Genomic DNA, 27,622 nt, shown 5'->3' with positions numbered 1-27,622 from the left:
AAGGAGCACAGTTTAGGAAATAATAAGAAAGACCATTGGTATAAATGAAAAAATGAATGAGAGGAAAAGTGGAGTATTGTGGTGATTAAATGAAATAACGTATAAGAAATTACCTTTTCAAATACAAAATGAAGAATTATTCAACTGTCCAAGACTGTGAGAGACACAATTATGTTGAGTTGAAACAAAAACTAAATTAGAAGGAAAGTCAGTTTGCTAAATTAGGTAAGAAAAATGTGATAATACATTGGTGAACTTGATTGAAAATGGAATGTAATAAATGATAAGAAATACAGTTACTACTTTTGAACAGAGATTTCTGAACTTGCACAACCATAAACCTGGGAGGCAGGACTCAGATAAAGACGGATAGTATAAATGGCAGCTGTTGTCATGAATGCCATCAGTCAGCACTGAAACAACTGTGGGGAGTCTCCCAGTTTTTACAGATACACAAAACAGACCCAATTCCCAACACAAAGCAGCACCTCGCAAACACCAAGGACAGTACTGGGTTAGCCAAAAAGTTTGGTTGGTTTTTTTCCGTAACATGGCTCTAGTAGCACTTAGCTGTCTTTAAGTTTATTCAAAACAATTCTGTTAGGTTGTATTGTAACGGCTGTCATTATTGGCATGCATTTAGAAAAAATTATCAAAATCAGTGAATTTTTGTGTAGCCATCTTAATATTGAAGATGGAAGAAAGTACACAACATTTTCAGCATTGTATGCTTTATTATTTCAAGAAAAGTAAAAATGCAACTGAAACCCTCCCAAAAAGATTTGTGCAGTGTATAGAGAAGGTGCTGTGACTGATCAAACATGTCAAAAGTAGTTTGCGAAGTTTGGTGCTGGAGATTTCTCACTGGACGATGCTCCACGGTCCAGTAGACCAGTTGAAGTTGATAGTGTTCAAATCAAGACATTCACTGAGAACAATCAACATTATACCACATGGCAGATAGGTGATACACTCAAATTATCCAAATCAATAAAATTATTGGTGAAAATGAAAATGTGTCTTTTATTTTACAGAAAAAACTGAACAGATTTCTTGGCCAACCCAATAATATATTTTATCCATTTGGAGATGACATCTGATCATCTTATTCCTGGACAGTGCACTCCAACAAGGCAGGCATAATGTCCTTACTAATTTTTTAAAATTTCATATCATAGAATATATTTAATTGATATGTGTGAAATAGATAATAAAACTTCAAATATGAGAACTATAACAAGTTTCCAAAGCACAATCTCTTTTAATACTACTTAGGGCACAAATTATATAAAAATAGTTCATTTTAAAGATCTGCTTCTACCTAGTCTAGTCTATTAATACTCTCTGATATTCCAAAGTAGAACAGCTAAAAACTGATAGTTACATCCCAGAAGAAGTTAAACATACACTCCAGTTACTATTTTAAGCCCTGAGTAAAGGCTTTCTTCACAGAGGCCATCCTCACACAATAATGTGGAGCCCTGAGCTTTAAGTCCAGTAAAACATCTGTGTGACTCTAAGCACGTACCAAGTACAGAATATTTATCGAATGTACAAATAAGTAAGTAAGTAGATGCCGAGTGAAAAAGGAAGGAGAGAAGGGAGAAAATTATTTCATGCCAAGAAGTAGTGAAAGAGGTGATCAGGAAGTTACCACCCTGCCTAATAAAACAACAAATTAAAAAAACAACAAAAAAATTTTTAACCATTATAATATCAAGGTAAGTTTTAAAATAAAATTTCTCTTTTAAACCACAATATTTTTAAGTACAGGAAGCTTTTATTATTTTTGTTTCATCACCATCTATCCCCCATATCATCTTCCACCTCCACACACTCCCCTTCCCAACCCCAAAATCCCACACTGTAGTCTGTGTCCATGACTTCTTTGTTTTTTTCCATTTTTGCTTGATCCCTCCACCCCCAACATTAGACAGTTTAAAAATGATTTGAAGAAAATTTTAAATGCAAGAAAGAATTCGCATGACAAATAGGTAAAGAACATAGTTTATCTAATTCTGTTAATACATGTGTAGTATGCATAATTTCATTTTAGTTACAAAATACAGCTTAATTTAAGATGCAATCATTTGCTTTTGGACCCTTACTTAAAAGTCATTTCAGGACTTAAGTGAGTTGTGCCTAAACATTAAGGATAGTCAAAAGTAACCTGTACTTACGATAAAAGGGAAAGATGAAAAGTTCACACCATGAATGCTATGAAGTTAATTTTATATCTTAATCAAAATGCAAACCTATCACTGACTATCACAGCATCCAAAGGTCAAAACCACAACTAATGACTAAATAAATCACAAATTTAACATCTTGCCTATTATGAAATTCCCCATTATTGATCTAGGCCATACAATATTAACAACTGATTTCACTGTCAATTAATTAAAAAATAAATTTATATGTAATCCTACATTTTTTATCTTCACTCATGTATTCAACTATGAAAACTATATTTTCATGTTAAATCTTACCTCATTATATCTGTTGCTGGGAATTTTGATGCTGGTTTTCCGAACTTCCATGTCAACCACCAAGCCTTGGACTACTGGTAATGTGTATTGGTAATTTCTGAAGTCCTGTGTAAAAGCAGATTGAAGTAGAATAAAGAAGTCATCCATGGCAGGATTTCATTTATAGTAATAAAATTAGTAAAAATGTAAAGAATGTCAAAAGTGAAAGATCCCATTTATCTAAATAACTAGGATAACGAAAGCCCCACTGTGTCTGTGTACTCCAGCTTTCTATTAGACTATACACTCTTACAAAGAAGGAGATTAAAAAGTTTCGTATACCTCATATATAATATTAAACAAATATGTGAATGCCTACCCTGCTTTGATAACACTTAACACTTTCAGCATTTATTTGTTAACTGTCTCCTCCCCCTAAGGTAAGCTCCAATAGGATAGGAACTCTCACTTGTTTTGTTCTTATATTCCAAATGCCTGGAACACCCAGGCACTGAATGAATATTGTAGGGTAAAACACACATATATACACCCGACATCTAGTGTGGCTGAAGCCAAATGAGCAAGAGTGGAAGGAGTCGAGGTCAAAGTCATAGCATAAAGCTAAACTTCATAGGGTCTTATAGGCCACCATAAAGACCATTACCTTTACTTTCTGGGGGGGCCAGGTTTGTGCTTGTACTGTATTGACACAAAGACGTGTGGCAGCTTACATTGAACAAAACGAGTAATTAAAACTTACTAATATAAAAAAATTAAAAATATTAAAAAACCAGGATCTGGTAATTCCATGCTACCCTAAAACTGGAATCAGAAGGGCCACCACATTCCGAGACTGGGGAGGGGCAGATTAATGCTGAGCACGTGTGTCTACTGTTATGAGGGGAGTTTGTGATGTTTGAGGGCTAGCTAGGAACACGCCCTGACTTCTTTACAAAGAATAGATGGTAAGGGAGCAAGGACAGAAGGAAGAAGATCAGATAAACATAATAAAAATAATCCAGGCAAGAGGTACCGATTATCTGGACCAAGATGTTAACAGTTCAAAAGGTTGTGAGAAATTTTCAGATTCTAAATATACTCTAGATATACTCTAGGATGCCAGACTTGAAATAAAAACAAGACAGAATGCTCTGTGCTTTATTTATATATTACCTGTAGCCCTCAATAATCCTTTAAGGTCACTTAGATAATAAGTGTATAATCAGGGGCTGGAATTCTGTACTAACTCACTCCAAAGCTCCTTACACTTTCCTAACACTATACACACACACACACATATGTGTGTGTGTGTGTGTTGTTCTTTTCCTTTAACACAAATCTTCACCTGCCTGAAACAGCAGGGAATGCATTGCTATCAACAAAATGATAAAATCCTTCTCTTCCTTCTCCCATACAAAGCCCGATAAGGAAAAAGAAAGCAAAAGTTCTCAACTTACGGCAAGAAGATTCATGATGGTATGCCCCGTCTCTCCAAACAATGGCTTCCGAAATCTGACACTGAATAGTGGGCACGGATAAACTAGGGAAATGAGAAATGATCAGACTAAGTAATGGCACCTTAAAATTTGGGTAAAAGAGATATGGTTGATATAGTTTTCCAAATATAATTATTAATGGCTCATTAGAGCATATGATATTTAGAGCTCAAAAAGTATTTAGCATGTTAGCATCACAGGCAAATCCTAAGCCTTCTATAAACTATACCAGTTGTTTGATGACCAGAATAAGCCTTTTGATGAAGTTGTTTCAAAAACGACCAAAAGTCTTAGGAAGCACTGTTCTTCAAAGTGCATTAACATGATCTAAGAAATAGATATCTTCTGATTCCTTTGTGCTCAGGAAGCCTAAAAGAATTCACTCAGACATCTCCTAACCGGCACCCTCCTTAGGGGTGCCAAATACCAGGTGATTCTATTAGCTGGTTCACTCCTTGAACTTTATGATTTGAACTGTCTGTTCAAGACAAGGAGTTATAGGCCCTAGCCAGGTAGCTCAGTTGGTTAGAGCATTATCCTGATACAACAAGGTTGCAGGTTCAATGCCTGGTCAAGGTACATACAAGAATCACAATGAATGCATAATTAAGTGGAACAACAAATTGATGTTTCTCTCTCTCTGTCTCTCTCTCAAATCAGTAAATTAAATTTTTAAAGATGAGAAATTATACATGTTGGTTCATCTGCACACAACCCTTTCCTTTACCTACTTCACTAGGCTGATTCACATGCTTCCTTCACAGTTCAGTCCAGAGGCCCTTGGTCCAAAAAATGTTTCTCATCTGATTCCTTCATTCTTGGTGAAGTTAGAGTCCATCTTGGAGCTCCCAAAGAACTCTATTAACTTTGAGTATGTGTTTTAATACAATATACAACTTTAAGATTTCTGTATGTCTTCTTTACAAAAGATTCTAAGAGCCTATAACCATGTCTTGGCTATTTCTGAATTCCCAGAATTCATGACACATGGTAGGCCTTTATTAAATTCTTGTTCAATTAATGAATAAATAAGTGAAATTATAAAGCTGACTTGCTGAGAACATACAGTATTTCGTTTTATGGTTTATAAAATAATTTTTCATCTCATTTGATTCTCTTAAAAACCCTATATAATATAAAAGGCAAGCATTACCATCTCCAGTTGCAAAAGAAACTTGACAATCAGACAACTTGAGTGATTTGGCCAAAGTTACATAGCTAATAAGTGGCAAAATTAAGAACCTATTCAAGTGGTCTGATGTCTGGACCAGCACACTTTCAATTATGTGAAGATACAAAGTTTAAAATAAAGCTTGCATTTAGTCCTTGACATCTTAGAAAAAAATCACAACTTAGCTGCTACAGCCATGGGCCAGGGAGCTCTTCTGTTGCTTATCTTATCAACTGATAGAGTGATCTCTATACCACTAGTTTCCAATATCTGTTAGGTTACATAAAATATAATTTGCTGGTACTATTTTCCAACCAAGTAACAAAAAAATGCACTTACCATATATAGATACTATAAAAAATAAAGTTATTTGTTAAGTTCAAATTCATTTTTTCTCAAGATGAAGCCAATAAGATTACAAGGTAATAAACAAGCACTAACTTTCTCATTTGATATTTTCAGTCCCTCCCATTCTAGGCAAAATAAGTAGAGACAATGGCTAAGTTTAGCGTAGCTATTTCAAAATTCTCCTGAATTGTATCACTCGGGGGGCGGGCTCTGAATATTTCAAGACTGTGTAGTCAGCATGTCTTGCTCATGTGTTTTAGAAGAAGGTATTTTCCTACTTACGTCGATATTCAGCTCCAAGTCTCAGCATTAGTCGGATGGGAAACACTTTAGCCCAAGGAGTTTCCCATTTCTGTATGAGAATCCCAAACAAGTAAGGTGGGGCTGGGAGCACAAGGTCTTGCAGTGACTGGTAAGTAGATGTCACATACAGGAATCCACCATGTTCTTTACTGCCAAGGAAACTTTGACTGAAGAATGAGTGTCCCAAGTTGCCCACAACATTCCCTAAAACCAAAAAGGTAATTGATTACTTTCTACCAATAAATCAATCATATTTTTAGCAATCATTATTAGTCTATACTAGGCCAGTCACTACCAAACACTAATTCCTAACTTTCCACCATGAAACACCCATGTTTAAAAAGTTTTTAAAGAATTAAATGGCATTTATTAAATGAAACTTTCCCCCCGATTTTATCAGGGCTTCTGGTGAGCGTGATATAACTTGTATTATCACACTGTTGAAATCTAGCTAAAAGCCAAAAATATTGATGCCTCCCTTAGGCAGATGGCACAACTTTACTGTATGGATCAAGACAGAAATTATTGCCTCAAAAGTCACAAAAAATGTAATCATGCTCTCTGAGCTTATAATCTCATTGGATTAATAAAGGCAACTCATGAACGTAATGAATTAAGACAATAAAGTACAATTATGTATGAGACATTGAGGGGAAAAGAAAACTTACAGAGAAGGTAGTACCACAGATAGGATGCACAAACATGAAATGTAAACGACTTCATATTTAAATAAGCCTTAAATTGTTTTTAAGTTGTAGATAAGTTGTTTTTTTTCCTTTTAATCGCAAATGCTCTTTATTAAGCACTAACTTCAGTTTTTAATGAAACAGTAACAAATGAGCCCTTCATTAATGAGGTATTTTCCTCAGTTTAGAATTACAAAACAACTTTCTGATAAGAGCTGTTCAACAATGTAAGAGCAGGTACAGCATTAAACATGTGCAAGCTTCCTTTGATACCTCTGAAAGTAGTACCAAATACAAAAATCCCCGTCAAAGAAGTTAATGCTCACTTTCCTTGAAAACTAGAATCTATTCACAGAACGGTTCAGAATCCTTGAGTGAAGGTAAGAAGCTGTATTGATAGCAGGGCCCACAATGAAAAGAACACCTCCTCACAAAACTCAGAAAAGCTTTGTGGGTGAAAGCCATGTTCACCTGGACATCATCATCATTCAGGGGTAGGAAGTACTCTTGCCCCAGGGTTAACCAAATCTGGCTGCACATTTCAGCTATTGGGCCAGACATGGTCCAGGTCACAGGTTTCCATGGGGTATCTGCATGCTAGACCTGTGTCCTTGGGAAAACTGGGAGCACCCTGCAGAAACTCTAAAGAAACTTTCTCTTATAGTTTGAATCTTGGCTCTGAATTCTTCCTTAGCTAGAACTCAAGTACTGAGTTGCTGAACCAAGGTCTGGTCTGACCCCACTGGTCTAACATCTGGTGCCATTTCTCCACCAACAAAGGTATTGAGTAGATAAAGTACGCTTAAGTCTGTGTCATTGACTATGATTAAAAATCCTGTGTGGCAGACAAAATTCTGTCTGCCTCCTGGTGCACATGTCTTGTTTAACTCCCTGCCCTTGAGTGGGGAGCGCCTGTGAATATTGGGTTACTAATCAACTGATTTTTGAGTTAATCAACAGGGAGATTATCAGGGTGTGCCTGACATAAGACCTCTAAATCTAGGTACAGAGGTCAGAGATTCAAAGCAAAGAGACAAAATCCTGCTGACCTGGAAGAAAGCAAACCTCCATATTGTAAAACCACCTATGAGCCATAAGATGAGGAACTGCAGGCAGTCTTTAGGAGACAACAGCTATTAAGAAAATGGGCATTTCCCTGACCGGTGTGGCTCAGTTGATTGGGTGTCCTCCCACAAAGCAAAAGGTCACCGGTTCAATTCCAGTAAAGGCACATGCCTAGGTTGCAGGTTTGGTCTCCAGTCAGAGTGTGTACAAGAGACAACATAATCAATGTTTTTCTCTCACATTGATGTTTCTCTTCCTTTCTCCCTCCCTTCCCCTTTCTCTAAAAAGAAATAAAAATAAATTTAAAACAGGGATCTCCAAGAAAGTGAACTTGCCAACAACCAGATGACCCTGAGCTCCAAATGAGAACCCCAGCATGGCTGACATTTGAGGTACCCTGAGCAGAAGATTCAGCACAGCTGTGCCTGAACTCCTAGCCCATGGAAACTGTGAAATAATACATTTTTGTTGTTTCAAGCCACTAAATTTGTGGCTTAAAAATACAGCAACAGAAAACTGATAACACAATTAGTAATGACAACTCTGTTAGAAATAGGTCATAGGTGAGTATATATGTTATAAAAAAGTGAAATTCCCAAGAAAATACTAATAGAAATATAGGTAGAAGACATAAACAGAGACATATGAAGTCTATCCAGAAAGTATCCAGCCATATAATATGAAAAATACACATTTATTGAAGAAGATACAAAGTATGAAGAAACACTGTATGGAGGACAATGACGCCTCAGTTCCCTTCAAAGTAGGCACCTTGGGACCTCACACAGTTCTCCCAGTCGCCATCAGCTGCTCGTCATATTTTCCTGAATCTCATCGATGAGCTGAAATCTCCTTCCTTTCAAAGGTGATTTTAATTTGGGGGAAAGGCAGAACTTAACGCCAAATGTGGGCTGTAAGGGGGCGGAGTCACCTGAGTGATTTGATGTTTCGCCAAAAAACTGCACGAGATGTGATACATGAGCAGGCACATTGTCATGATGAAGTTGCCAATTACCAGTTGCCATAGCTGTGGCCTTCTGAATCATCCAAACGGTTTCCGGGGAGGGATGTTCAAGCTTAGTGCAAAATTTGATGCAGATTCATTGCTCTACCTGCTCAGTCATTTTGAATGTGACAGCCACACAGCACACATGCTCACTCAATGGCGTCTACTGCCTCCACTGACCAGTACAGTGAATTCATCACTGTTCACACATGCACGTTCCAGTCCACTCTCCTGGCTGCCAGGTTACACTGATGTCACATAAACCATTGTTATATTAACAATGGCTGGACATTTTCCAGACAGGCCTCATATATGTCACAAAAGACAAAATATTCTGGTCAATAAATACATAAATATATGCCTAGCCTCATTAATAATTAGTGAAATGCAAATCAAAATGAGATACCCTTTTATACCCATCAGACTGGCAAAAATTAAAACTCTGATAACATCAAATGTTGGCAACTCATACACTGCAGATGAGGACAGGTAGATATAAACTGGTAAACCACTGACCACTCTGGGAAACAAATTAACATTATCTAATCAAGTTGAAGTTATCCACATCCTATAAATCAAAACTTTACTCCTAAGTATACCTATAAAAATTTATTTTTAAAATTTATTTTTAGTGGACTGAGACCTGGCCTGCAACCCAGGCATGTGCCCCAACTGGGAATTAAACCAGCGACCTTTGGGTTTGCAGGCCGGTGCTCAGTCCACTAAGCCACACCAGTCAGGGCTACATATAAAAAAATTCTAAAGAGCATGTCTAAGTAACAGTAAACTGGTAAGAACAGCAAACTGTTCATCAGAAGGAAAATTAGTAATTTCTAGTACTCTTATGTAATGAATATAAAACAGTAGTCTGAAAATGAATAAACTGGAACCACAAGAGCAATGAATGAAGGTCAAAAACATACAGTGGAGTAAAAAAGCAAACCACAGAAAATAGACACAGTGTGATACCAATTGTAAAAAGTTTAAAAACATGCAAAACATGTTATAATCCTTAATGATGTGAGCATTTGGGATAAAATTATGACAGAAGCAAGAAAAGCATAACACAAGTTTGACAAGAGTGGTTACCTAGAGATAGGGGATGGGAAGTTTGGAAGGAAGAGGTAATCAGGACAGTAAAGAAAGATTGGTAATTTTTTATCCCATGTTTGGTATGTTGTTTACAGGTGGTTATTGTGTTATTATGCTTCATAACTTGCAATAAATACTAAAAATATGTTTATACACCAAAATTTTTTTTCAGATTTTATTTATTTTTAGAGAGAGGGGAAAGGAGGGAAAAGAGAGGGAGAGAAACATTGATGTGTGAGAGAGACATCAATCAGTTGCCTCTTGCCTGCCCCCAGTGGGGACCTGGCCTACAACCTAGGCATGTTCCCTGACTGGGAATCGAACTGCTGTCCTTTGGGTTCACAGACCAGCGCTCAATCCACAGAGCCACACCAGACAGGGATATGCCATATAATTTTTTTAAGATTATTGAAGGAGTTTAGAAGGAATTACTTTTTTATGCTTATTTGAGGACATGTTTATTGATTTTAGAAGGAGGGGTGGGAGGGAGAGAAACATCAGTGTGAGAGAGAAACATCGACCAGTTGCCTCCTGTACATGCCCAACCAGGGACTAAACCTGCAGCCTAGGAATGTGCCCTGACTAAGGATCAAACCCGCGACCTCTTGGTTTATGGAACAACACTCCAACCAACTGTGCCACACAGTCCAGGGCTAGAAGAGATTACTTCTCTGTGTGAGAATCATCAAAGGAGGATTCATACAGAAAGTGGTCTTTGAGTAATACTTAAAAAAACTAATAGGATTCGGATAGTTGCTGTGTTGGAAAGCAGCATGGTGGTCGGGGGTCATGATCATGAGTAACGAAGCAGGCAATCGGTGTACAATGGAAGTATGGGCAGACTAGCAGTGAGAAACGAGAATGAAAATGTAGGGTCAGATACTGAACGGTGGAGCACACAGTGTATGCTAAAGATGATATGGAGCCAATAAAGGTTTTTGATAAGAAAGGGACATAAGAGATTAACTCCAGAAAACATAGTCTGGTATATACAATTCTCACTTTGTTCAATTCTATATTCTGAATGTTTGTTTACAAAAAAAAACAAGTACAGAACATGGAGGAAGGAAGGAGAGGAAACAATATACAATCTGAAATCTCCCAGGGCACCACAATAATCAGAAAGCATTCTGAAACTCTAAAATGTCATTTCTCACAAAATATAATTTTCCCCTCCCTGTGGAAAGCATAAGCAACTATGTATGATAAATATATACATATGTATACTAAATAAGAAACATATATACACATATTATTATTGACTACATATAGTTTAGATTAAAAATTCAGAGGAAATTTATGAAGCAAGTTCATTCAAGGATTTTTAAGGCTTTTTGAATGATTTATGCCATAGGGACAAACCACTAAGCAAGTGATAGAGTTCTTAAGGCTTTCACACTTGGGGGCAACTTAAGATACAATTTGCCAATTCCACACCCTATGCTACACAGAGGAGGAAAATAATGAATTGTGGTCATTTTAGAACACTTAATATATGTTTCCACCTACAAAAAATCATAGTGAAATAATATATCAAGTCGTTACCTTCATGATCTAAAAACAGGATTCTTAATAAAATATGCGTATCACACAGATATTATGCATTCCTAGTTTTAAAAACTGCTGTACTATTATTAGATACATGGAGGTTACTGACATAACTAAAGAAAACTGGTCTGGGAGCTTTAGTCCTAATCACATCTAGGTCTGTGATTTAGACAAGCCATTAACATCTCCAGGTATCTTCATCTATAAAAATAAAAGAGTCGTAGCAGATAATCTAAGATACTTTTCTAGTCCTATTATTTCTATGTGCTGTGAAATGATTCCTTTTCAAGGAGAGATTCTCATAGCTCACTTGTTTATGCTTTTGAAATGTTATTTACTTAGCTATATACGTACCTGCTCTCATCCTATATTACAGAAAATATTTATGAAGGCTTAGATGTATTATAGGCCAACCTTAGACTATTACCATTATCTTACTATCGACAGTCCCATGTGATTTTTTTAATAGAATTATTGTATTTTAATATAATGGACTCTACTGAAATATAAGGATGCTTTTTAAAAATGAGTAACCATTTATACTAAACATATATTTTAATGACACATATAGTAATTCATGCCTTCCCCTGTTGGCATTTCTCAGATTTTCATTCACAGCTCTAGTCTCTTCACAGGGGCCTATCTTATTCACAACCATAGTTTCACATAAATGCTGGGTCTCTCAAGTATGTATTTTAGCCCAGATCTACCTCCTGAGGTCCACATCCATATATTCATCTTCCATTTACATACCACCATCTGTTGTCATCATTTCAAATTCAACACACTAAACAAGGACCTCAGCTGCCAACTCTACTCTTCAACTTACTATCTCAGTGAAAAAGAACATCATCCACCCAGGTGCCCAAGCCAGAAATCTGAAGCCAACTTTGACTTGTTCCCTCTCACCCCTCACATGCAATTAGTTATCAAATCCTTCGAAATGAAGCATCACTGTCTTTCATATCTCTTCAACATTCTTTATTCCCACTGCCACTACTTACCTTAAAAACTGATAATTTCTTGCTGAATTCCTACAACAGTTTTTAAAAAAATCACTTGTAAGATAGTGAGTGTTGGTAAGAACGTGGAGAAAAGGGAACCTTTGTGCACTGTTGGTGGGAATGTAAATTGGTGCAGCCACTGTGGACAACAGAAAGTATGGAGGTTCCTCAAAAAGTAAAAATAGAACTACTACACAATTCTGCAATTTCTTTCTCAATTTTAATACTATGTCCGTATACTAGTATCCTTAGTGTTCTCTAACTTCTAATAGCTATGTATTCACTTTTATATTGTTATAGTAAAAAATATTTACAATTTATTTATTTTGAAACCATAATAAAGTTGTCCATGCCAATGGTTCTTGATACTTGAAAATTAAATGTAAAGCACACAATTGTGTAAATATTGTTAACTAAAGAAACAAGCAGTAAGTTATGGTCATGCTTTCCTCCACTGGGTACCAATATCATGAATCCCAAGCTACTCAAAGAAAAATATTCTTACATCAGTTCAAAGGATTCTCTTACAAATTTTGATTCTAGCCTTTGTAAAATAACAAACACACCAGGCAAAGTACTACAACTTATAATTTCCTCAAACCATGACAAGTTCTAACTTGTCACCAATATCAACATCCAATGCCAGGCTTCCAAATTTAACACTATTATTTTGCATCTGTGCCTGAAAGTTTTTGTCATCTTTTAAACCTAATAAAAAAATAAAATAAAGAACAAAAAAAAGTTTTTGTCATCTCTAAAGGGTGCATACTAAATCATAAAGCATTCCCACCTGCCAGGGCATCCCGATAGAGCTGCACAAAATGATTAAAGACATCCTTGGGCAAACACTTTTCATCTGGCAGACACTGGAGAAGAATGACTATCTCAGACTGACCCACTGCATGCATTCCCTTGGTCGTGAAACACCAGCACTTCCTGTTCACATCTACGGATAGAATAAAAATAAAACATAAAAGACAATCCTCTCAATTCTTACTCTTAAAAAATGCACAGAAATCCATGTTATAATACAGCAAAGAATAAAATAGATCATTCTGAGTCTGTATAATTCAACCTGTGAAATACACTGCATTGAGTGAAAGAACTATTGCAGAAAATAAAATATACCACTACCTCTGGTATATTAAGGGCTCTAGGCAAACCCTTAGGAAAAAAATTGGAAGGGAAGTAAAAGAAGTAATAGTGAAAGACATACACTGAAAACTTTTAAATCCTATTATTACAAGATGTAATTATCAAAAGAAACAACATTCCTTTAAAGATACAATAAATAAAACCAAATTATGTATCCTCGGCTATAATGATTAAAAAATGTATTTCCTCATCTTTATTTTAAAAAAACACTGCAACAAAGGAAATAATTACTTACATAAGACTAGAAACAACAACAACAAAAGCCAATATTACAGCTTTGATTTCAGGTTGTGATGGAAAAAATATTTTTTTATGTACACATTAATCTGTGACTGAAAGATTCTAGCAATTTTAATTATAGTCCTTTCTAGGAGAAAATTCAAGATAATTAACAACATGACTTTACTGAGCTTTGTGGTGTAAAAAGTGGTGAAAAGGATGGCTTTTCTGAACTACTTACTTCCACTTCTTCACTAAAAGGCTCTGTAGAGTCCTAGTAGCATAAGTCATATGTAAAAATATGTTAAAAATAATGTTCAATCCTTGACACTTTTGTCATTTGTACTCCAACACAATGGGGTCCCCCCAAAATTAAAAAAGCGTTCAAATAAATTATGAATACCACAATGTAAATCAAAACTAATAAAAGGTCCCTTCTTTTACTCTGGCAATTGTTACTTTATATACCTAAACAGGAAATGTCTAATTCAACTATATTAAGATGGTGTGCATTTCAGGAATTCAAGGTTAGCTATTTTCTAAGTATAGCTTATAAACTATATACGATAACTTAAAATTGAGTAAATTATTTTAAAATCTGATCCTAGAAGGAAAGATGGCAAGAATTAATAACTGGCCAAACATGCAAGGGTATGGTTAGCAAGTAAACTAGAAATATGCATTTCATTAATGCAGAACCTCTAAAAAGAGAAGTGTTTCTGGTTTCCAAGGTCAACTTAAAGAGAGCACACAGTGGGAACTAGAGGACTGCTCCCCAGTGCTTCCATCCTCTCTCCAAAACTGTGCCCATTAACAAAAATTCATCCAGGATAAATGTGTTCTCTATTTTCCAATACCACCTTAGGATCAAGATTTTAAGTTACTATCTTCTCTCTCATTCTGATGCACAAGAAGTCACCATGAATTGGTAAGTTTCTTCTGAATCTTAAGGTGTACTGAAGTTTTACTACATGTTAGCTAACTAACATTTTTCCCAAATAAGGTTTTGCACCATGGTTAAGATATCCGAGATTTAAATCTAGCATGTAAATTGTTTAACCCTCCTGGATAAGTTATCCACCACTGGTTATCCTGGTGGTTAGCTGTGACATAACATACCCATCTCAGGAAGAACTTAGATCAATTCATGTTTTCCTTGGCTTTCCTCCACAGAGAATTCACCTATCCCATCCCTAAGACTAAAAGCAAAAGCTTCTGTAGGTACCACAATTGTCCTCTTGGATATATAGTTATATACAAACCAACTTCTTCAGTACCAAGTTTTCAATAAGATGTGGCTCTATGTAAAAATTTTTGTGTTTAATAAATATGAAAGCTTTGTTTATTATTTGTGAGTCAGTAAAGTATCTCATTTTTATTTTAAAAACAAAATTTTAACTTACAATTTACAATTTTAACCATTGACAACAAATTTGCATTTAAAACAAATACAAGTGGGTCAGGGCCACCATCCTCCAACTGCTGCATCACTGAAATCTGTGATGGCTTCTCTTCCACAGCATAGTCTGTAAAGGGAGAAAACAACGTAAGAGACTGGCTAACAGGTTAAACACAGAAGGAAATCCAATGGGTGAACAGGCTGATTATTCACATGAAATAAATGAGCACTTGATTTATAGATACGGTGAACTTAGGTATGTACCTGCTGTCTCAGTATCGCGTTTATTAGTGTCCCCTTTCACTCTCAGTTTGGATGACAACATAGTTATCCTATGTAGAGACTTCTCCACAAAATTACGTGTGCCAAATCTAAAGACAACCCTTCTATTTAACAAAATTTCTCCAACAATCATAACAAGAATTTCACAAACTACATGTTCTAAGACCAACGTTTAAAATAATCCATGATATATAAGGAAATGATAAACTAGTTACTTCTGGAAAGGATGACTAGGGGTTGAGGTAGAGGGGAATCCTACTTTTTACTCTATATCCTTTTGTATAGTTTAAGACTTTTCTCCATAAAAAATTAAACTGTAGAAAATACACCCAAAAAATAAACTAAAAGTATCTTAAGTGACTGGGTTCATGAAAGAATTCCTCTATGGAAAGTTAAGAGTTCAGCAAATATATCACCAAAATCACCAGTATATCACGCATCAGACACTGAACATGAACAAGTTAACACTTGAGGCTCTAAACAGAACCCTTCCTATTTAATCCCTACGAGCACAGCATGACATCATATTCAGCCATCCCATTTTGAATTATGATGGTCCTCTCATCTTGAAGTCAAAATCATGGTAGTAACCATTGTACAATATAAAAGTATAGGAAAGGAATTGAAAACCTGAAAGTTGCATATTGTTTGATTGGTCTTATATAAAATGCATCATTAAGAGATGGCCAGGTAGAACAAATTAACACCATTTCCTACTGACCAAAAGAAACCAAAAAACTATTTTTTGGATGTATAGTAAGTGTTTGCCCTATCAATGAAAATATTAGAAAGAGAAATACTAAGTGAGTTAAAAAACTATATGAAGTTATTTCACTAGAATGCAAAATTGTGGTAAAGATATACCATAGTAATATGGTTTAAGCAAGTATATATTAGATAACTAGTTGCTGATTCTTGGTAGGAGAGGTTTTGACAATTTGAGTTAATGGATGTGACTTTTAATGAAAATGCAATCTTATTTAACAACAGAGTAGGCCAACATAGCTTCTTATTAATCTAAGATTTATTAAAACAACTAAAATTTGAAACTTAAGTAGTAATTTTACTAACAAAAGAATATTTATAGGGGTTCCTGTCTGGTAAAGGAGCAAAGGCATTATACAAGCAAAAGAATGTTTAACTTTACGTGAAAATTCACTGTAGAACTGACAGTACAACACACTCAGCTAACATTGCTGAGAGATGAGTTTGGCCCAACACCAGCGGGCCACAGAAGACACATACATAAATTAAAACTGAAGGAATTCAGGGTCTAAGTGAAAGAATCAGACCTATAAAATATCTAAATTACAATAAGAAAAGTGTTAATGTAATTACCAGTCTATATGAATTTTTATTAGAACAGAGATGAGGATGCAAAACATTACGATTGAGGTAACCTATGTAAGGATTCAGAGAAGAGTTTTCCACTAATCTGGATTTTGAAAGGTTGAGGAATTCTTCAAGGAGTCTAAGGTATAAAACAGTATATAGTCAAAGAAAGGAAAATATTAATTACATGTCTTCTTCATATAAGACACTTTTCTTGCTAAGAACTTTCAGGTATAAAATCTGATTTAATATTCACAACTCTTAAATTAAGTAGATGTAGTAACCCAATATTTTTTTTAAGACTAGGAAAAAGATTCAGAGAGGATAAATGATTTGTCCACTGGACCACACAGCTAGAATGGAACAGTACTGAGATTAAAGCTCAGGTCTGTCCAGATCTGAAGTTCATTCTCTTCCCACTCTCCCACTGCACAAAAAAAAGGCATGAAAGTATCAAAAGTGAGTATTCAGCCCTGGTTGGGTAGCTCAGATGGTAAGAGTGTCATCTCTACAGGCCAAAGATGTGGGTTTGATCTTTGGTCAGGGAGCACACAAAAAATCAAATAATGAATGAATAAATAAGTGGAACAACAAATTGATGTCTCTCTCTCCCGCCCCCTTCCTTTCTCCCTCTCTCAAATCAATAAATAAAGTTAAAAAAAATATTTTAAAGAGGTGAATATTCAAAAAACAGTAAGTAAACTGTAGTACGCACGTAAAGTGCTGAGGTATTGGCTGGAAATAAAGTTAGTTAAGTTGAGATAAGGTTGTGAGGGACATTTAATGGTAAGGTAAGTAATTTATACTGAAGGTATTGAAAATCCATTGACTGTTTCTAAGCAAAAGTAATACATGATTATATCTATGTTTAAAAAGATAACTGGCAACAATGTGGAAGATAAAATAAAGGAGAGAAAGACTGAAGGCAAGAAGTCCAGGTAATAGGCAAGGAAATAACTAACCAAGGAGATTATAAATAAAACTCCTTTTGAAAATATACTACTTGGATACTGACCTAGATACATCAACAAGAAACTTTCAAAAATGATAAGCATTCTTTAAATTGGATAATTTTACTTCTTGTCAAGACTCACTGGAAATATATTTTACCAGTAAAATGGCTATTTAAATTTAGTACCACCCACTGCTTTTATGTACATTTCTAAATGAATGTTATACTTCAAAACAAAAAGTTAAATTAATGTATTGACTATATCAGGTGGGCCAATCCTAAAATCACAAGAAACTCTTCAGAGTATTGTGTCCTTTAAAATATTTTTTAAAATTGCCAATGAACTACATTTGTATTGCAATTAAAAATATTATATACTTCCAGGACTTCTGGCCAAGATAGAAGCATAGGTAGATATGCTTTGCTTCCTTGCATAACCAAAAGCAGGACAATAACCAATTTAAAAACAAAAAAACAACCAGAAATGCCAGAAAATCAAACTTAAGGAAGTCCGACAACCAAGGAGTTAAAGAAGAAACATTCATCCGGACTAGTCCACCGAGACAAAGAAACATGGCCCAAATGAAAGAACAGATCAAAACTCCAGAAAAAGAACTTAGTGACAAGGAGATAGCCAACCTATCTGATGCAGAGTTCAAAACACTGGTAATCAGGATTCTCACAGAAACGATTGAGCAAGGATGCAAAATAAAGGAAGAAGTGAAAGCTATACAAAGTGAAATAAAGAAAAATATACAGGGAACCAACAGTGAAGGGAAGGAAACCGGGACTCAGATCAACAATTTGGAACAAAAGGAAGAAATAAAAACTCAACCGAAACAGAATGAAGGGACAAGAATTCAAAAAAATGAGGAGAGGCTTAGGAACCTCTGGGACAACTTTAAATGTTCCAACATCTGAATCATAAGGGTGCCAGAAGGAGAAAAACAAGAGCAAGAAATTGAAAACTTATTTGAAAAAATTAACGAAGGAGAACTTCCCCATTCTGGCAAAGGAAATAGACATGCAAGTCTGGGAAGCTCAGAGAGTCCCAAAGAAGTTGGGCCTAAGAAAGCACACATAAAGGCACATCACAATTAAGTTACCCAAGATTAAAGGTAAGGAGAAAATCTTAAAATCAGCAAGAGAAAAGGAGATAGTTACCTACAAATGAATCCCCATAAGACTGTTACCTGATTTCTCACAAGAAACTTTTCAAGCAAGAAGGGACTGGCAAGAATATTCAAAATGATGAAAAGCAGGGACCTACAACCTAGATGACTCTATCCAGCAAAGCTATCACTTAGAACAGAAGGGCAGATAAAGTGCTTCCCAGACAAGGTAAAGATAAAGTAGTTTATCATCACTGAGCCATAATTACATGAAATGTTAAAGGGACTTATTTAAGAAAAAGAAGATCAAAACTATGAACAATAAAATGACAACAAAGTCACAACTATCAACAACTGAACCTAAAAAAGAAAAAGCCAAAAACAAACTAGGCAAACAACTAGAACAGGAACAGAATCACAGAAATGGAGATCAGATGGAGGGTTATCAGTGGGGAGGTGAGGAGAGGGGGAAGAATGGTGGCAAAGGTACAGGTAATAAGAAGCATAAATTGTAGGTACAAAGTAGACAGGAGGAGGTTAAAAATAGTATTGGAAATGCAGAAGCCAAAGAACTTATATGTATGACCCACGGACATGAACTAAAGGGGGGTAATTCTGGAGGGAGGGGGATAAAGGGGAGAAAAAAAATGGGACAACTGTAATAGCATAAGCAATAAAATATATTTAATAAAGTACTATATCATTCCAATGAATGAAATAACATTATATATAAAAGCACAAATATCTGCTCTTAAACAGCCAGCCAGTAACAGCAACAATTATTTTCATGGTACTGAGTAGTTGTTTTTTTGTTAGAGAAGAGAAGGGTAGTTATCATTCAAACTCTATGTCATTCCCTTAATTAGAAGGGAATATTTGGCATACATAACTATCTTGTTTAAATATGTAAGTCCACAAACCTCCTTTTACGCCAGTGGAGATGAGAATGGGAGGAAGGCCATCTTCGGGAATAAGGTTCATTGCACTCCCAACAGGACTTCCAACCTGAGTTATGCTCCCAGAAAACAGAGAAATATCCGTCTAGGAAAAGCAAATGAGCAAAGTGAGAGTTACAGAGAGGTTCGAGACTTTGGCAGAATATAGTCAAGAATATAAATGGGAATTTAAGTGAAAATTTAGAAGTCATACTTTTTTATACTCATTAACCTGGGGTTTCCTAAAGGACTGGGTTTATATACTATGAAAATGTTTCCAGTTGTAGCTTCTCCCTTTGGCATCACCAAATCATAGTAATGAGAGAAGAGGCACTACAGCCTTGAAGAAGTAAAGCTTCCTTTACCCACGTTTCTTTTGCTATACAAGAAATAATATTTAAAGATTATAGTAAGAACAAAAACAAAATTTCAATATTATCTCATAATTTCTGAACTTTTAATGTATTTGGGTGTATTTAAAGACTCGTTTATATTGCTTTTTCAAATCAGCTTTGAGAATGGTGGTATGGTTGTACAACAATGTAAGAGTAACTTAATTCCATATATTGTGCACTTAAAAATGGTTAGGATGGTAAATTTTATGTTACATATATGTTAATACAACAAAAAAAGAAAAAAAATACCTTTGATAAAATACAGAGATTAAAATAGGTCAACCTGCCCTAGCTGGTGTGGCTCAGTGGACTGAGTACTGGCCTGAGAACCAAAGGGTCTCCGTTTTTCGATTCCCAGTCAGGGCACATTCCTGGGTTGCAGGCCAGGTCCCCAGTAGGGGACGTGCAAGAGGCAACCACACATTGATGTTTCTCTCCTTTTCTTTCTCCCTCCCTTCCCCTCTCTCTAAAAATAAGTAAATAAAATCTTTAAAAAATAAAATAAAATAGGTCATCCTTTCATTTACTATGAAATAATACTCCAAGTTCATTTTTATTTGCATTAATATGATCATGTCAGGTACACTTAATAAAGCATAATGTTCCAAACACATTTTGTGTGGGGTTAAATCCACTGAATTAACAACTTAATAGACTACACTCCAAGACCTATTACAATGATGCTCTCCTCTCCATATTCTCCATCACTTAAAGAGAGGAAAATGAAGCTTTAAAAAAGACTTTAAAGAAGCATTTTAGAACTTTTTAAAACATATGTAAGAATGTTTATAGTCGCTTTTATTCAATTCATAATAGCCAAAGACTGAACATAATCCAAATGTCCATTAACAAGAAAATAGAAAAATTGTGATATATCCATATGATATAAAATACTGCTCAACAATAAAATATTGACTGAAGATGCATAGACTATGGACAAATTTCATAAATGTTAGTTTGAGTTTAAAGAGCTAACACACAACATATTATATACTGCATGTTTCTTTTTATATGAAATTCCAGAACAGGTCAAACGAATCCACAGTTATGTAAGTCAGGATAATAGTTACCTAGGGGAAAAGACATAAAAGAAATTTAATAGAAAGGGGTACTGACAGAAAAAGAGCATGTGGAAACCTTCTAGAGTGATAAAAATGTCTACATGTTCACCTGAGTGGTGGCTACATAGGGTTTGTATATTCATCAAGTTGTTTCCCAAAGATTAATTCTCATAAAGCACTTTACTAAATACATTTACATTTAAATAAACATTAAAACTACTTTTTAAAATGTCAGTATCTTGCCATACTTTTATCTATACTATAATTTAGTGAGTTTTTACTAAAATTTTACAATGTTCTTAATACACCATCATATGAGAGGAAATTTGGAAATTTTTACTGGTATACCATTATTAAATGATTTCAAGGCATAGTACAGGAAATAAAGTAACCTATTCTAACTTGCTATTTAATAATCATAAATCCGCCTTTTAATATAAGAAGTGACCATCTGACCTCTACTTAAATACCATCTGGAAAAGAAATTTATTTCATTTACTGAGAACCTATTAGCTACCAGGTACTCTACTAAGCCATAAAGATGAGAAAACTATATTCCAGTCTACCTAAAGGACTTTTTTCCCTCATTTCACCAGATAAATATTAAAATAGAGTGCTGAACAATATGAAAACACAGAAATAAAATAACTTGGTTTACTTTCTCTTAAACTAACCTAAACCTTGTTTCCCTATAATATTCATTCACTAGAGCTTCCTCATTCATTCCAAAAAAAAAAAGTTATGTTAGCAACAAGAATCAGATAAGAAAAAACAATAAAAGGTACCCAAATTAGGAAGTAGAACTTACAATTTGCAGATGATGTGATTCTATATAGAGAAAGCAGTAAAGACTCCACAAAAAATCACGAGAAACAAACAAACAAAAAGCTATGTTTTCAGAGCCTATCATACAATTTAAAAGAGGTCAAAAAAATTTAATAGGAAAGAAAGTCATCACTGCATAAACATCATAGTTATAAGTGATTCGGGCAAGAATTGTCAAAGGACAGTGAAGTCATTTGTGGAAAGATTGCTGGGATGACAGAACACTCACAGTCTCAAGTATCACCCCTTACGTTACTTACTAACTGCAAAGAAGAGCTAATTTGCAGTAGAGAAAACACAGACACATCAAGTTAACCAATTATCAAATTGATACTTCTTTTTTTTACATTATTTTTTAATTATACATACTTTTTCCAATACTACTTATTCCTCCCATACCCTCTTCCACCTCCACCCACTCACCTCCCCACCTGCAAACATCACCCTGTGGTCCATGAGTTCATTCTCTTTTTTTTCCTTTTTGCTCGATTCCTCCATACCCCAAACTCCCCAGAGCTGTCAGCCTGCTTGCTATCTATGATTCTGCCTCTACATTGTTTTGTTTTCAAACTGATACTTCTTGATGTGTTCCACTAAGAAAATGACCATCACTTATGTAGTAATATTACTGACAAAAACTGTTTAATCTGAAATTAATCATGAGGAAAAAATCAGACAAACACAAATTAAGGACTTTATGCAAAACATGGCCTAGATATTCCTAAAATATTAACACAGTTGACTCTTGAGCAATGCAGAGGTTAGGGGCATCCACAACCTGTGTCACCAAAAATTCACATATAACTTTAGTCAGCCCTCCATACACTCAGATTCCCAACCATGGATTGAAATACTTGACCCTTGAACAGCATGGGTTTTGACTGCATTGGTCTACTTAAACACAGTAATATGAAAGACAACTTTTAAAAAGTGGTATAACTGTTGTGGATAAAGAAAACCAAAGAAACATGGGATCCTAATTTTTTTTAATATTTTTTTTATTAAAAATTTTTTTAGATCCCCGGCTGGTGTGGCTCCATGGATTGAGTGCTAGCCTGCAAACTGAAAGGTCACTGGTTTGATTCCCAGTCAGGGCACATGCCTGGGGTGCAGGCCAGGTCCCCAGTGAGGAGCATAAGAGAGGGAACTGAATGACGTCTCCCACACGACATTTCTCTCCCTCTCTTTCTCCCTCCCTTTCCCTCTTTCCACAAATAAATAAAATCTTTAAAAATTTTTTATGTATGTGTACATGTGTATAAATGACATTTATAAAGAACATTATTGGGACAATTGAGCAAATGTGCATATGGTCTATATATTAGATAACAGAATTGTATGTTAAATTTTTTTCTCATATGATAATTCTATTGTGCTTATGTAAGAAAATAGCTTGTTTTTAGGAGACACAAACTGAAGTATTAAGCAATGAAGTATAACCAATCCTCAAATGGTTCATCAAAAAAATGAGTGTGTGCCCTGGCTGGTGTGGTTCAGTGGACTGAGTGCCTGCCTGCGAACCAAAGGATCACCAGTTCAATTCCCAGTCTCGGGCACATGCCTGGGTTTCAGGCCAGGTCCCTAGTATGGGGCACACGAGAGGCAACCACACATTGATGTTTGTCTCCCTCTCTTTCTCCCTCCCTTCCCCTGTCTCTAAAAATAAATAAAATCTTTAAAAAATTCTTGTAACTTTTCTGTGAGTTTGAAATTTTTCCAAATAAACAACTGAAGGAAAAAGAAGGAAGCCTGACAAAGTTGCATGCAAGATACAAAGAAGAATGACATAGTTCTGGCTGTCACCCTCTGCAGCCTTAGAAACCACCCCCCCCCCCCCAAAAGACTTATATTTGAAGACAGACAGCACATGGTTTAATGTTCCTTCACCAAAAAGAAACATAGCTCTGTATGTCAATAAATCTAACCTTAATAACATGCAATTTCGGTTACAATAAAATCCACAAGTTATGTAAATTCCTGAAAGAAAATTACTGTACATAAGTACAATTAGTAACTAAGAATTCTATGAAAAATTCAGGAGTAAAAACTTTATCCAAACCTTGATCCTCTTGTTTTATTTCTTTAAAAAAGATGGACACATACTTAGGTGGAATTAATGGCCTTGACCACCAAATTCTAGGAGGCAATTGGCAATAGAAAAGGTCCCACTGTATAAAAGGATCCTATTTGTATAATTTCTCATTCTGGCCCTAGGTGACTCTGTTCTCCCACTGACTCCAGAAAAAGTAGCTGGTATTTGTCCCCTTCAGAAAATTAGGTCCCAAGGAAAGAAAATCCCAGTAGCCCCCAAGTTGTGATCAGTATATCCTACAGAGACATCATAGAGGTGACAAAGCAGTATGAGCTAGTTTCCTTAGGTAAATAATAAGTCTTATATCCATTAAGTCAGTGATTTTTCAACTGATTTTCAAGCTCTGAGATCCTTTTAAAAATCTTCCATGGAAACACAACTGGTATAAAAGAAAAAAGTGAAGAAGCTTGGATTGAAGAGAAAGGAGTAGAGGGATTCCTCAGCCACCTTCATATTGCTTGGCCCTTCCCACCATGGCACTCCCAAGGGGCTGCCACAGAACCTGACGAACACTGTTTGAAAACCAATGTATCAAGGGGCCGGGATTCCCTCTAGCACAACCTCTAGCTACAGCGGTCGTCTGAGCTCACCTTAGAGTAACCTTCATAAGAATCTTTCTCCTGAAAAACTTCCAAATACAGAACAAACAAGAACAACCAATTTTGCCACATATACTTTAGCCCTATACATACACACATGCATGCACAGCTATACATACACATGCACTAAACTGTATCCAAATCTATATAGGGTTCCACAAAAAGGACACTCAAGTTAGAAAAAAGCAAGTCAGGCCCTGGCTGGTGTGGCTCAGTGGACTGAGCACCAGCCTGAGAACCAAAGAGTTGCTGGTTGGATTCCCAATCAGGGCAAATGCCTGCACTGTAGGCCAGATCCCCAGTAGGGGGCGTGCAAGAGGCAACTACACATTGATGTTTCTCTCCCTCTCTCCCTCTTTTCCCATCTCTAAAAATAAATAAAATCTTCTAGAAAATAGCAAGACAGAGGCAGCACACGCTGAGTAAGTACTCACTTTTAGTTGCCATTTTGTTTTCTTACCTCTGCTGGTAAAGGACTGGTAGTTACTGGCTTGACTGGGTCATGTGACACAGCCAGGGTTCCTGCAGAGGAAGTTCCATTCATTGTTAATTTGGCTGCATCAGCAACTTCTCCATTGGGCAAGATCCCATCAGCAAACCAAACCCGCCTCTGCTCTCTGGGCTGAGCCACTTGAGGAGCCAGAAAAATAAAACAGGCATTAATGTGATATCAATAGTGTTTGTAACATCAAAGAAGAGAAGGTCACCAATTCCAGATGTACCAAAAAAAAAAAAAAAAAAAATCACTATTTAGTATCTTGTAACTAGAAATATCAGAACTGTAACTGTGTGTAAAAATGGTTATAAACCAATAAAATACACATTTAAATACACTTTACTTCTATAACTTAAATGTAAAGATTTAAAACACTTGGTTTAAAATATTAAGAATTCTTAAATACATCTATAATTATATCACATACTCTGTCCCAAATCACTAAAACAGAAACTAAAGGTGTTTTAAGTGCCTAGAAAATAAATTAATAGCAGGGAAATAATATTTAGCAGTAGATATCCACATCTCCTAAAAGTATGAGGTTCCACAGGAATTAAATGTCTGGAAAAGTGTGATGGTATTTTTAAAGGACAAAAGATGCACTGAAGAATGTTGAAGAATCATTCATTAATCAAGGAAGAGTTGGCACGGATACATAAGAATTGGGAAGCAAACTGACCAGCTCTGTGGCTAATATGTAACTGAGTAAGAAGACTGACCTGGCAGTGCAAAAGTAGTTGATGCTTTAGTAAAAGGACAGGGGAAAGGTAGAGCACTGAGTCTGATGAAATAATCTCTTTAAATCCAATTTTGGATATCAATTCAAGTAGCCAAAACAAGAGAGATTAGGGAAGAACAACAAAAATGACAAATGAAGAGAATACAGATGTTAAGAAAGAAAGCCTAAACTCGTAAAAACAAAAAGAGTATCACTAAGGAATGATCTGAAGAGGGGAAACGGGGAAGATTATGATCATGTCAATAGAAGACTTTGATCTTCAAAAGGGAGGAGACTCTTTGGGAAGGAAATATTAACTAGACAAAAAGATAGAAAATTAATGAAAGAAGATTGATTTTAATTATCAAGGGAAACTTCCTAACAAGATCATTTTAAGGAAATATATAATTGTTACTTTTACTACTGATAATCTCCTGAACTTACAAAGTGCCTTTCATCTGACAATATCATATTCATAAAGATAAAATTAAAATGAGTTGAACCTATAATTTTCTACCTATCATGCGATACAATCAGAATTAAAGTTCTGGATTTTACAAAGGTCTATGTACCTAATACAGTATTTCCATATTTTTACTTGGATAGATTAAAAATTAAAAGAGAAAATGGCTATGTATATGCCAAAAAGCAATGGGCTAGTCAGAAGGAAGAACTCTCAGTTTTACTACTTACTGAACTCGTACAAAGAACATTAAAGTAGACATGAGGTTAGGATTTTTCAGGCAGACTTCAAAATCTGCATTTCTTTTCAAGTATAAGCAGTGTAATTACTCCATTATTAAATTGGAGAGAATACTGGCATATTTTTAGAGGTGCCTACAAAATATCAGGCAACACAATATTATTCTTTACTTGCCCAAAAATATCTCAACACATTTCTCACCTTGTTCTTCCACTTTAATAACCATCCAAAGGGATTTATCTGCAGTGTTTCAAAGACTTGTGCTGTAAAATCACATCAGCACCTTTTCAGAGGAACTTGGTGAGGAAAAAGAGAGAGAATAGCACATGATCCCCTACCTTCTGCTCCAGGGTGCTTTAAAACTCCCACAGGTACCATCACAGTGGGAGGTGGAGAGCTCAGGGCTCCTGAGGCCTGAGCCTGCTGCAAGGGAGGGATAGTAGAACAGTATTCAGCAGGATTGTTAGGGTTAGGGCTCTGGCTTGAGGCACTCATCATGTTCTCCCAGGCTTGAGCTAAAGCAAATACAGACACAATCAATGTGAATGGATTGCAAAATATGGACATCAAGACCTCCACAATAATGGATAAACAATGTAGCTCCTCCTCATTAACACTCAGAGTATGTCTCTCTTCCAGTTAGGGAAGGTATCAAGGAGATAAGTAATTTTATTCAATAAAAGAGACCATTAAGTAAACTATTTGGAAGCAACAAATAAGAATTACATGATACTTCTGATACAGACTGATAGGTCAGTCTGAGGTTAATGACTAGGCCCCTGGCTTTTTAAAAAGAGAGACCATACATTCCTTTATTAAGGATTTGGAACTGGAATAATAGCATTTAGACATTTGGGGTTGGGGTAGGTAGGTTTAATATTCAATATATTTTATAAAGTTCTATTAAAAAATCAAAATCAGGGACTAAAATAGCATGACTCCATTGTGTATTTTTGTCATTTCTAGACTTTTAGGTTCTCCTCTTAGTTGAGGTAAAATCTCATTTGAAAAATTTTGAAGCCTAAAGCTCAGGCGAATGTATCTTAACATTTTTGTGAATTCTGCCTTCGTGAAATCATCACCCTGTGTACAAGCATCCAGCAAAACTACGATTTCACATATTTATAGAGTGTCTCAAAAGTACAGGATCCATTTGAGCA

The 27,622-nt window shown here is 35.6% G+C and overlaps 1 protein-coding gene across 1 annotated transcript in view; it reads right to left on the bottom strand.

Moving 5' to 3' along the window:
• The window catches only part of ZFYVE9 (zinc finger FYVE-type containing 9), a 127,000-nt gene that overhangs the window by 31,963 nt on the left and 67,415 nt on the right, over positions 1-27,622 (bottom strand). The window contains exons 6-13 of the mRNA XM_024571035.4: positions 26,801-26,977; positions 25,006-25,175; positions 19,559-19,679; positions 14,965-15,087; positions 12,978-13,133; positions 5,766-5,990; positions 3,926-4,008; positions 2,490-2,594 (exon numbers count right to left, since the gene is read on the bottom strand). Of these exons, the coding sequence (XP_024426803.2) occupies positions 2,490-2,594; positions 3,926-4,008; positions 5,766-5,990; positions 12,978-13,133; positions 14,965-15,087; positions 19,559-19,679; positions 25,006-25,175; positions 26,801-26,977 (1,160 nt within the window). The remainder of the gene's footprint in view (positions 1-2,489; positions 2,595-3,925; positions 4,009-5,765; positions 5,991-12,977; positions 13,134-14,964; positions 15,088-19,558; positions 19,680-25,005; positions 25,176-26,800; positions 26,978-27,622) is intronic.

Source organism: Desmodus rotundus, chromosome 3, assembly GCF_022682495.2.
Source record: "Desmodus rotundus isolate HL8 chromosome 3, HLdesRot8A.1, whole genome shotgun sequence".
NCBI classification, from domain to species: domain Eukaryota; kingdom Metazoa; phylum Chordata; class Mammalia; order Chiroptera; family Phyllostomidae; genus Desmodus; species Desmodus rotundus.
This window is presented reverse-complemented; position numbering and strand designations above follow the sequence as displayed.